We start from the raw sequence: 12307 nt of genomic DNA, 5'->3' as shown, positions 1-12307 counted from the left end.
CCTTAGGTCTGCCTGTATCTCAGTCTATTTGGGGAGGTTTTACTCCCAGTCCTTCCTTGCCAGGCAGCTATGGAATATATCCTAATGTAGGCCCAGCGTGGCGGAGGCATGATGATACCCACCAGTTTGGTTCTGCACGATCCTTTGCAGGGAGCTCATACCTCCCACCCTGAAGCAGATCTGGACGTGGCCTCCTTGCTGACCTGGTCCTGCTGCTGTCCATGCAGGCACAACGAGCTGCACCATCAGAGCAGAGCCTGGCTTCCTGCTTATCGCCTGGCGATAAGGCATTTATCTGAGTGAGTGATAAAGGAAATGGTGTTAATCATCTTGGCTTTCAAAGGGACAATAAAAGAGCAATACTGGATGCTTTTATTCGCAGACTTTAGGTAAATACTGTAATCTGCAGCAGACTTTTTCTGTTTATTATGGCACTGTTGGCAACGTGCAGCACTTCTTCCAAAGCAGATCTGTTGCCTTCTTTAGGTACAAGGCAGGAAAGAAAGCTTAAGGATAGGTAGGTTCTGTGTAAGCATTTTTGGGAGGGTGGCTTTTCGTGTGTACACACTCAGGTAGTCCATAGGAATGTTTGAATCAACATCCCAAGATGCCTTTGACTTAGAGGTAAATTGCAATGTACTTAATACCCATGGGCGGTATTTGAGCTCTCTGCATACTCCGTGGTTGCCAGATGGAGCAAAGAATGTAGATCTGTGTAGAGTCTGCAGACAGCTGGGGGAAATCATTGGTTTCTACCAATTCATACCAATTTTCAGTCTCTAAACTTAAGCGAGGACATTACAGGAGACAGAAGGGACCATTGTGCACCGCAGTGCTTGGGAAGGCTGTGGTGTGGACTCTGTCTGTGCTTTCCACAGGGACCTTTCCCTGGGCACAGGAATGGCTGGAGCCAAACTCTTCTGTGGGGTTTCTCCAACTGTTGGTGTAGAGGATGGCGGCGGCAGCTCGTTGTTTCGTGCAGGATCTCTCCCTGCTTTCACTGCGATGGGTCAATTGACTTGTTTAACGTTTTTTATGCCTGCTTTGGAGATGGCTTTCCTGCTTAAGAGAGCATCAAAATTAATTAGCAGTCCTCTGGTTAATAACAAAATCAGCAATTCAAAAAATGTGATCTCTTGCTGTACACAGCCGTGTGTTTACATTGTTCTCATTGCTGGAAGATAAGAAGGAGGCCCAGATGGTGGTGACATTGGAAGTGGTTCCTTTCCTGTTATTTGGTGGTGCTACTTACACGAATAAGTACTTGGCTATTGAGAATGCATTATTTAAACACTAAGTTGACTTTTTCGGGAGGGTTGAGGGTTACGATGTGTTATCATTTTGTGGTCTAGATTTATTGTGTAGTGAATGCAATTCATGTGTGCTGCACTGAGCAAGGAGTAAGAGCAAAATAAGTGGACTCATTTACAATGCTTCAGGCTTAGAAGGCTGACATTTAGTCAATCTTGGAGCCTCTTTCTCCAACCGATGACGAATGTTTCATCCATTTCTTGCCTCAGTTGGTATTTGGACACAAAAGGAATGTTTCAGGAGCTGTCTGCAGCGGTGCTGCAGTCTGCAATAGCACCAGGGAATGGCTTTGTTGTGTGTCTGAAAAAACCTGGTATGAGGTGGTGTTGCCTCTGAAGTTCTCTCCAGGGTCAGGTGTTTGAAAAGGTGCAAACTGTCGAGCTGGCAGCTGCCCCACAGCCCTCCCAAGATGTTCCTCCTGTAGGTACCTGGCCCCGTTCCCCTCAGGGCACTCAGGCTGTTGGCAGTGCTGCTGCGCTCGCCCGATGCAGCTGGAGGTGCTGTTGTGGCTGATGTGCAGTGCAGGAAGGTGTAAAACAACAGTACAGTCAGCATGGTTACCATGTGTGGAAGCGTGCTTGTTCTGCGTGTATCAGAAGAAGGCAGAGGTGTGGAGAGAGCAAATGTTGCCACTGCTGCCCACAGCTGCACTGATGGGACGCGCTCATAGAAGAGCCACAGCTCTGCCACAGCTTTGTGCCCCGACTGATGGCTGGTGACAGGGCTGCCGGCTTCGTGTCGGGCCGTGTCTGATGGCCTGGTGCTGACAGCCTGGGTGGGAGATGTTCTTCTTTGCCTTCCTGACTCACAGCTCTGCTTTCCCACCTGGTGCTGTGGGCTCTGCTGCTCTGGGCTGGGATGGGGCGCGCAGTGGGACGGGTCCCCAGGGAATACGAATGTCAAATGCCATAAACTTCACCACACCCATCTTCACTAAAGTTTGAACCTTGAGCTGGGTTTGAAAGTCTCTGGTAAATGATTAACAAAGGAATGGACTTAGATAAACAGCGTGGTTTGTACAGACCTGCTTACCGGAGCTGCATCTTCTTTAAGTCTTCTCATTTCCCTTCATGTCTCCTCAGTGAGAAATTATAAACAAATATCTGTGCAAATAAAACTTGTTTAGGTGTGAATAACTTCTGAAAGGTATGGGAGTGGGCTTCAGTCCCCTTTCTCAGCTAACACATTGCCTCCGAGAATAAAAGTAACTCGTTTATGAACTTGGAACCATTGCGTTTCAGAATGCTTTCCTCTCCCATTTGGACCTGTTTATGTTTTCTTCCCTTTGGGCCAGAGTCATAGTTTGTTAGGGTTTGGTTGAGTTCTGAAACACTACTGCAAATCACCGAAGGATAACAATAATGGTTATGTTATGGGGTGTAAATCCTCACTTCTTGAGGGACACAACCCCTTGGGAAGCAGTTTTGTTGTCTTTGTCTCCTTCTTCCTGTGACTTTGTGAGTAAAAGATTTGTATTGAACACCAGGCGAGGTTGCTGCGGTGCAGGGCTGTGCCTCCCATGAGCTGCTCGCTTTGGCTGTGGATCAGATCTGTGAGGCTCCTGGCTGGGATCGCCCTCGGGATCGCTGTGCTGCTGCACCTGGGGCAAGCAGGAGGCGAGGAGGGACTGTCAGCATTCGACACTTTCCTCCTTTATTAGTAAATACTGGCCTTATCTGATAGAGCCAAGCTGGAAAAGATATGCCAGGAACCCAGATTAGATTGTTGGCAACTGCTTTATTAATTGATACCATCATTTGTTTTTAGTTCTGCTGTTCTATTTGATTCTATTTAGTATCTATCTGTTGTCTTTATCATGTAGTGATTTCTGTGATAGTAGTATAGAAGATGAGCCTAATTAAACATTAAAGGGGATTGAAAACTTTCAGTAGAATATGCTTGGCGCTGCCACCATTTCAGTGACAGTTCATGGATGATTCCTTGAAAATGTTTTTGTCATAAATTCACAAGAGCTCAATTTTTTGGATCTATATTAGTAGTCTGCAAAACTATGCATAGAAAAAGACGCTTCTGTCTCTTCTCATTTCGGAATGTTGAATGATCTGCAGCTCTCAAGTGATGCATGCCTTACTTACATTCTAGGCTCTCCATTCGCATTTCAGTGTTCAAACTGGGATTTGTAGTGTAAGAAAGGGTGCCACCGGACCTGAATCTTTAATAACATAGCCACAAATCGTTTCGTCCAGCAGCAGTCTGCTGTATAGACTGTAGGGTGTGAATTGGACCCAACTAATATGGAGTGAGTATTGTGGCATTGATCACTGATAATTGTTTGCTGTGAGCCATGCAGCCCCGGGTCGGCTCTCATCACTGACCTCCTGTGAAGGAGCAGCTGGGCTCCAGCTCTGCTTTATGACGGGGGAGCGACCAGCAGCTGCTCACGGCCAACTCTGGTTTATCCTAATCGAACATCATCGCATGCAGCTTGGTGATAAGAAGCAGAGATAGATTTGAGTCCTCGACTTCCTTACCTGTGAGGTCGGTTCCCTTGCAAAACTGTCACCACTCATGCAAACCACCTCCTGCAGGGCAGTGGGCCCTAGCAAGCAGCGGCTTCTGTTGTTACGTGACGCATTCCTGGAGTGCTTCGGTGCTGAGGAGGGCAGGCAGGCTTCGTAGAAATGAGTGTGAGTGTGTAATTAAAGACGTGTGTTTGTAAGGACATCAGATGAGCATAACCGGGGTGAATTCCATTCTGCCATTGCTTGGGTGTTGTGCACTTCATTGTGCAACCTAAATATTTTATTATGTTTTTCTGCTCCTTGAGAGAAGACAAATTATTTAGAAAACATAGAAAGGCCATCCTGTGGGTCATTAACAGCGTTGTAATCTACTGATGAGTGCAGCTTTAGTTGAGGGATTAGCTAGCGATGGTGGTGATAGTTGTCGTCATCTTTGTAGAGTAATAGAATAGAGAAAGTGTTGCTGCATTTCAGGTATTTTCTGAGAGCAAAGGACGAATGTGATGGAGTTGAGTCCTTTTCCAAGTCCTGGGGAGGACTGGTGCTTCCTGGGTGGGCTTTCTTCTCTTTTTCCCCAAGCCTGTCTCATTCTGCCTCACTCCGGCTGCAGCCTTTCTTACTGAATCCTTCTCTCCACCCCTTGTTCCGTTCTTGTTCTTTCTATTCAGATGAATTCCTTTGCCAGCCTTTGTACCAGGTTACTGCAGCAGGTCCCCATCGCTGCTGTCTGTCCTTCAGCTCTGCTGTGCCCCGTGCTCATGCAGCCCCCCCGTACTCCTGAGCTGTTGTCTATTTCTCAATTCCTCTGTGGGGATGCAGTGTGAAGAGCTGACTTGTTCAAAATTCAAGCCCTCGGGGTGCTGAAGGGTTTTCAATTGCTCTGAAATTTAATTTTTTTCTGAATGTTTGAATGTTTTTTACGCATATGACCAAATTTAGTCAGGTTTCCTTGGGGGGGGAAAAGGAATATTCTGTTAAAAAGTCAGTCCATGTTCTGAAATTTGAAGTCCGCTTTGGGGAATGAGAGTTTTCTGGGATTTTTCTGAATAGAGGCACCAGGGTCTCAAAATCAGAGTCATTTTTCTGTCCTCATCTAAAAAATTGCTGGAGCCCTACTGCATCAAATTTTAGAATCGCTGGAAGCCAAGCATGCAGTATAGAAATCTCATCTAAAAGATTAAAACTTTTGTGATGCTCAACTCAGCAAAACCTGCTGTGCAGGCTGTAAGGAGTTCAGGTGGCAGCCTGAAGCAGGCGAGGCACTGGGCTCTGTGCTGAATAATCGGCCCCTGAAGGTTGGCAGAGCTGCTGCTGGTTCAGACCTTATGGGTGGGAGCAGCTCAGAGGTGGCTGTGACGGGCTGTGTGCTGTCCCAGCAACAGTTCTTGGTTTAAGAAGTAACCCTTTGTCAGTGGACTGGGTGTTTGCACAGGAATACCACATCCTCAAATTAAGAAATGCTATTACTTTCCTGAAATGCTGGGGTGAGAGGATCTTTTATTACTATAAATATGTGACTTAATTTGCAGTTTCTTGCACAGAAGTGTCCTGATACAAAACTCGATGCTGGTAGTGGAAGGCGAGGACTTAATGCAGACTGCGGGGAACGCAGCCATAATGAAAGCAGTATGGAATGAGAGCGTGCTGTAGGAGTCAATTTTATAGACTAGGATCACTGCACAGGAAACTTGGCTTCAGAGATGGGTAAGGGAAGTGATCTTGACGCAGTCAAATAGGCAGCAGAGCAATCCGTACGGCTTTTCTTACGACTCACAGAGATTGGTGGTTAAATGTTTCTGGGTCTGGTGCACGGAGCTGTGAGGATAAAGGACAAGGCAGCCCATTTCTCACCATCGTATTATGTTTGCCAAAAGGCCACAGATCTTAATTCATATTTTCATGCCTTTTTTCCCAGCCCTGGACTGAGATCAGATGTAAGCTCTTCTCCATCCACAACCTCAGCGACTACGGGACCACCTCCCAAGCTCTGCCTCGTGTGTTCTGACGAGGCCTCTGGGTGTCATTATGGTGTTCTTACTTGTGGCAGCTGCAAAGTGTTCTTCAAAAGAGCTGTGGAAGGTAAGTCTTGTTTTAAACAACGCATTCATCAAGACTGTAAGGTCCAATTCCATATGTGACCGGCCAGAGCCAGTCCTGCTGGAGCCCATTATTGCTCGAATCCTCCTGGGGAGCCAGCCCTGCTATCGCTGTTCCTTTCGTAGTAAAAATAACATTGATATTGGTGTGATTTTCTGTAGCATGGATTCTCTTTACGTTTATAAAACGCTCCCATTCACTCCGGATAAAAAGGTGCGTTGTTATCTTTGCTTTTTGTTTCCTTCATTTTCTTTCAGTGTGGTTTTTGTTTATTTGTCCTGATTATATACAGACGTGTCTGCGTGCGTTGAATTCGCAGTCTGTGGTTCTAAGTTTCATACTCATTGATTTGTGCATGATGATGTGTGTGAAATTGGGTAGCGCTTCTGCAAGGTTGGGAGAGTTTCACAGTGTTTCCTGTCAGCAGTGTTGGTTACGTTACACGTGTGTAACATATATGGTGTACGCAGGGTAATTTACAGGGATGTGTGGGTCGGGGTCGTTGGGATTTCTCTGTAAGCACAGGAAGGACACGGCGGTGAGGAGCATGGAATGGGAGTCTAGAGCGGTGCTGAGCGCCCAACTGCTCACTGCAATATCAGCATCAGAGACAGAAGGAGCACAGAGCATCGCTGTGTGCTGAAAGGGCAGCAGTGGTTCCTGCACTGCCGTTACACAATACAGGAAATCCCTCACGCAGGGCTTCCCGTCCCGTGCCTGTTTCGGGCAGTCCTTACTGGGTGTGATGAAGTGAGTCACGCTGTCATGTTTTGCTAACGTTTTTGCAAGCTGGATTTCACTTGAGAAGGGGGAAGGCTGTGTTTCACAAAGATGCATCGGCATTCTGTCCTTAGAAGAAGGACTGGCCCTGTGCTCCCAACTCACCCAAAGCAATAGGAAATGAAATGACGCAATGGGAAACGGCGTGGAAGCGCAGAGCCTCTCTCAGAGGATCCGAGGATGTTCGCAGGCTGTGCTGCTGCCCTTTGTGGGGAAGGATGTCGTGTCCGTGGCACGCTGAAGCTGCTTCTGAAGTACCATGAGAACCAGCTCCAGTACAGAGCGCCGGGCTGTCCTTGGCTCTCGGCTTGTCCTGTCTGAGATGTGCTCCTGTCTGCAGCCAGGCTCCTGGCTGGGATGAATAATCATCTGTAGCTTGGAGAAGGGCGCTGGATATCCCCCAGAAGCAGCTCTGTGTGGCAGCTGAGTGCGTCACAGCGACAGTTCTGCCTGTTCCACAGCCTTAACCAGGGAAGGAAGCATTGATACATGAAGAAATCAGTCCGGTGATTGCTGTGATTGGTGATGTGACTTTGCAGATCTTGTACCAACTGTGTTGGAGTTAAATATGTAAAGCAGGGTTGGAGCTGTAAAACTGCAACGCACTCCTAAAGGTTTACCTGCACTTTCATTCTCTTACTGTTCCACAGATTGTCCCAATCGTCATCCTTAAGATTCGATATTATGGATGTTTTCAGGAGCTCTTAAAGGATCTGTGAGTTTTAATATTACCTTAAGGAACAAAAAACTTGGTTTTAGCTCTTACGAGCATTTTTCTCTTTAGGAATATATGTAGAAAGAATTTATTTCTGCACAATTGCTTTCATTAATATCTGCCAAGCATCTGTTAGTGTACAGATCCAGCAAACTGCATACCCACTGTAAGCCTGGAAACTCCTTCTGCACCTTTGTCTGCAGTCATATACACTGCAATGGAAATGATTACAGAAACTGAAAGTTTCAGTGTCCAGGTGAATATGAGGTGTATCTCGTTCAGCAAACTGTAGAACTAGAGGAAAAGAGGGAGGATGAAGGTGGGTCAACTGTTCTGTATTTATAGCCATTCTCACACAAACAAAGATCCTTTCTTCAGGAATCCAGGATAGCAAAAGCTGTCTTGTTCTAGTTCTTATTTTCACGGTGCCTCGGAGCCCTTATGGTTGTTTCTGCAGGCCCAGCCCCACACCTCCCTCCTGTTTCCACCTCTCCTGCCAGCCCACATCTTCTTCCCTCCTCCCACCCCCGCTTTCATCTTGCCTCAGATTCTCACACCTCCCTTCTGTGTTAAATCCCTTCCAACACCCCTGCCTCCTGCAGTGCTCCAGATTGTGCTTGTTCTCCAGCCCTTTCCACTCCCAATCTGTTTTAAAGAATCCTTCATTCCTCTGATCATCACAACCCATCAGAGACGGGGACATGCTTGTGCCCAGGTGGTGCGGTGCAGAGCAGCAGTGTTGTCTGGATGCTCTGCAAAATGCCAACATCTGCAGTAAATTCTCTTGGAAGCATCTCAGTTTGCTCACTACCAGATTTCACCAGTGTGTTCTTTAAGTGTCTTCATTTTTTTAAGCAGCAAAGGTAACTGAAATGTCTACGTTTGGCTGGCGTGTCTGCAGGGCAGTGCTCTGACTGTGGGAAGCAGGAGGTGGAAAGATCTCATTTTTCACCAAATGCTAATGTGACAGAAGAGCTTTACTATACTGTTATACAGAGAAATAATGTGATTTCCATATGAAAAACAATATAAAAAGACAATAATGGCTAAGCAGTAGATACAAGAAATCCAAATAGTACATGGAGATGGAACTCCAGAAGTTTGACGAAGGCCACAAGATGGACTCTGCATACCTGAAATTTTCACAGTTGATTTCAAACTAATTCCTTAATCACGTCTGTTTCTATAAGAAGACTCCTAGACTCCATTGTTAGTAACTGAATATTTGGAAGATACTTTTGTTCCTCTTGCTGTTATCCATCAGGACATTGACGTGCAGTGTAAGAGCCTGGGCTGCAGCTTTGTTCCACCACCACTTCTGTTTCTTGTTCCCTGTCTGGGAGAAGGACATACCTCTTAGCAGTGCCTTTTTCTAAAGGAACCTGTGGTTATACAATTGTTCATATAACTCAAATCATTAGGAACAGATGTCGTTCTTGATATCATTCTCCACTGTTTCCCTTCTGTTAACAGCAAAGCAATGTGCTCATTTTAATAGGTGTCCTTCAGGTCACCACATTCCTGGGGCCAAATTTTTGGTGTGAATCTGAGCGGCCGTGGAGATGTCAGAGTGCTTGGTTGTCTGCTTCTGAATGGAACAAGGGCTACTCAGCTTCTAGAGCGGTGGCAGCTATTTCTATATGTCAGGAGAGATGTTGAAATGTATACTTTCCAAATGTGTTTGTGAATGTTATTTATATCTCATGTGAAATCATTCAGGGGAATTGTAAACATGCCATGGAGGCTTAGAGCTTTCTCCTAGCTTGGAGAAATGTAAGAGAAAAGGAGTTGTAAAAATAGAACTTGCCCAACCTTACCAAACAGAAAACAGGATTTCTCCTAAGCGTGTTGGCATCGGTGTCTGAATGGCAGAAGAGTGCTGGGTTTGTATTTGCTGGGAATCATCTGGCTACTGATTTTGTTTTGCAATAAAAGGAGTGCGGCAGTAGGGACGTCCCGCAGTCCCTTCGTGCTGCAGAGACAGAATGACTTCATCTGGTTGCAAGGTTGGTGGTGACTCTGTGTGTTTCTGTGAATGCAGGGCAGCACAACTATCTCTGCGCTGGAAGGAACGACTGCATTATTGACAAAATCCGGCGGAAGAACTGCCCGGCGTGCCGCTATCGGAAATGCCTCCAGGCGGGCATGAACCTCGAAGGTAATCCTCAGCGTCCCGTCCTGCTTTTGTTTCTCATCTGGTGCAGGTCCCGAAGCTGAAGCAGCAGCACTTCAGTGCTGCGTTCTGTGGTGTATAGCAGCGTTTTCATGAAAGCGAGATTTTCAGTGCTAAAATTTCTCCCGTGCTTTCCTGTCCCCACTCAGTTGCTTTATCTCCCTGTTATGCACAGCAGAAGTGAGTCATGCGTGTGAAACGGGGTTATTTTTTCTTCCTGTCAGCACATAGATCTTGTTGCTTTTTCGGTGAATCTGAGACAGCAGAACTCCAGCAGAGGTCTTGTAGGGAAGTGCCGTGCCTGCCTATTCTTACTTGGGAAAGTGACTTGATGCTGAAAACCACAAATGGGAGGGAATGCCCGGGCGTGTAGCTAAAATTGGAGTGGGCCTTGCATCTTCAAGCTGAAGAAAAGGCAATTACTTTTATTCATGCTGCGGGTTCTTGTTCTTAAATGTCTGATAGAGTCTCTCTAGAAAAGATAATGTACTAAAGAAACAGAAATGTGTTGGTGGTGTTTGTTCTGTGCTCAGTGGTGGATGGCTGATGAGAAACTGGAGACCGCATGAGCTAGAGGTTTAGCAACGGCCCTAAAAAGGCATAAAACTTTTTTACTGCTTCCTCTTCGGTATTTCTCCTTGAGCCGTAGAGATAAATGCAGTATTTACAAGCATGGTTATTGTGGTGATAACTTGCATCATCAAAGTTGACAGATAAAGTAAAAATGTCAAAAATGTATATTAATATGAACATTTTCTTCATTTCAGTGAAAATATCCTTCAGTGAAATGTAAGTGGTGGATTGTGTTAGAGGTGGGGCCCTCGATAGCACGTCCTTTCCTGCTGTTCTTCTGCCCCTCTCCACCATGAACACCCTGTGTTCCTGCCATGCTGGTGGCTGCTGCCCATCCTTCTGAGCAAAAGGAGAGGACCCAGCAGGCAGAAATGCTTTCCCCCATGCCACACTTGCACATAAATTCCATCCTCAGGAGGGGACTCTGTGATTTGTCTACGTATCAGTGGGGTCTGTATGCAGGAGGAGCGTGCATGTAGCCTGACAGCCACAGTCTGCAGGCTGTCGGTGGTGTCTGTGCAGGGCATGCAGCTGTGTGCAGGGCAGCAGAGCACTCAATGGGCTCCCAGCAGTGTTGGAGCTATGAGGCTGGGTGGCCGACTGGGAAGGCTGGGAGCCAGCAAAGTCATGGCACAGCCAAAGGGAGGTTTCCTTCCCTGAGGTTTGGCACAAAGACTGCTGGAGAGGAGCGAATTTCTGCAAGATGGTATTGTTACATAGGTTGGGAAGGCAAAAAGGAAAAAAAAAAAGAGAGAAAATTGCTTTCATGGCTGAGGGAAGAGATGCCTGGAAACTGAGCAAAGCTGAAATTGTTAGATCCCAAGGTAGTGTGAGAAGGAGAAAAAGAAAGCTCTGTGAAAACAGCGGGTTATCAGGTGGGTCTGAATGGTGGAATTCTGATGGTGAATTGCTGGTACAAAGGAAACAGTAGAAGTCTGGAGCACAGTATGAAGTGCATGACAGTGCGGAGGCAAGAAGGTTTCTTGTACACCAAAGCCGTGCTGCTGAATCATTCTCTCGCTTGCCTTATCAGTCATACATTTGACACCTTTTAGCTCCCTTTTCTGGAATGTTTTTGTGCTATGTGATTTTTTTGAGCTGGGGGCATTGGGAAAATGCGCAGCTGTCGAACTTCAGGCACCAGAAACTGTAGAAATTATTCTACAGAATAATGTAATTCTTTCTTACAGGCTTTATTTCATTGAATTCTCGTTTCCTTCTGTCACTAATTGACCCTAGCCATCGCTTGGCACCCTTTTTCTTTCTGATGCATTTGAAGAAACGATTTGTCACTAGATTTTGTGCCCATAATAAGTCATCATAAAACCTTTTTTGGCTTTTCATACTGCATTTTATAGTTAAACTCTGGACAACTTATGTTATTTTCTGTTGTCTTCATTTTGAAACCATTTCAAGTTTTTTGTAGGATCTCTTCTTATTTCTCATAATATTAATTGCCTTGCTCTGCAAGTGCAGTGGATGTTGCCTTTCTAGATCCTCTAGAAGTGAGGTGTGCAGCCTCTCCCGCTTATGATGGTGTTTCATCTTCTGTGCAGCAGTGAGAGCATTCCATGTATTGCAGTGAGATGGCGTTTCCACGAAGGTCTCGATCCTCACATTCTCTTTACCACTGAACTTTTGCTTCCAGAGCTTTTCTTCCGTTCTGGCTGGGTTTGTGCCTGTGTGCTCCTCCTCAGCGTTTGTTAAGGGGCTTTTGAGCTGCTGTGGGGTTTGGCACATGGCAGTCTGGCCAGCGGGCATCACCCAGCTCGGCTGCGCATGCCCTCCGTGGCAGAGCCCTCCTCTGCCCGCGGCGCTGTGTGGTTGCTGTGTTACCCTGCCCTGGTGCAGGGGTCCCTCCGTGAGATGGGGTCGTCCCCGTCGTGCAGCTGGGACCTTGCAGTTGTGTCCGGCTGTCCCGAAGGAGAGGCCCTTCTGTGAGGTGGGACGGACCTCATTCACGGCCTCTGTAACATCCCACGACAATCCCCATCTTTTCAGCTGCGTTGGGACTTTCAACCCAGCTGTGGGCAGCTTGGGAATCCTTTAATGCCGGGCTGCTGGACTGCAGTGTCCACAGTGGGCACTGCTGGTGGGCAGCACAGAGCCGGCACAGCCACACCGCCCTGCACTGCAGCTGCTCTGTTCTCTTTCAGCAGAGCTTTTTGGATGCTG

At 46.7% G+C, this 12307-nt stretch overlaps 1 protein-coding gene across 3 annotated transcripts in view; it reads left to right on the top strand.

Annotated features, from left to right (window-relative positions):
• The window catches only part of NR3C1 (nuclear receptor subfamily 3 group C member 1), a 55084-nt gene that overhangs the window by 26871 nt on the left and 15906 nt on the right, over positions 1 to 12307 (top strand). For all 3 annotated transcript variants that reach the window (XR_008208250.1, XR_008208249.1, XM_052689556.1), the window contains exons 3-4: positions 5710 to 5873; positions 9428 to 9544. Coding sequence is in view for 1 of the 3 variants with exons in the window: in XM_052689556.1 (XP_052545516.1) it covers positions 5710 to 5873; positions 9428 to 9544 (281 nt within the window). In the remaining 2 variants the exon portion in view is untranslated. The remainder of the gene's footprint in view (positions 1 to 5709; positions 5874 to 9427; positions 9545 to 12307) is intronic.

The sequence above is a fragment of the Tympanuchus pallidicinctus genome, unplaced genomic scaffold (genome assembly GCF_026119805.1).
Source record: "Tympanuchus pallidicinctus isolate F22 unplaced genomic scaffold, pur_lepc_1.0 scaffold25, whole genome shotgun sequence".
NCBI classification, from domain to species: Eukaryota; Metazoa; Chordata; class Aves; order Galliformes; family Phasianidae; genus Tympanuchus; species Tympanuchus pallidicinctus.
The sequence above is the reverse complement of the archived record's forward strand: the minus strand, read 5'-3'. Positions and strand labels throughout refer to the sequence as shown.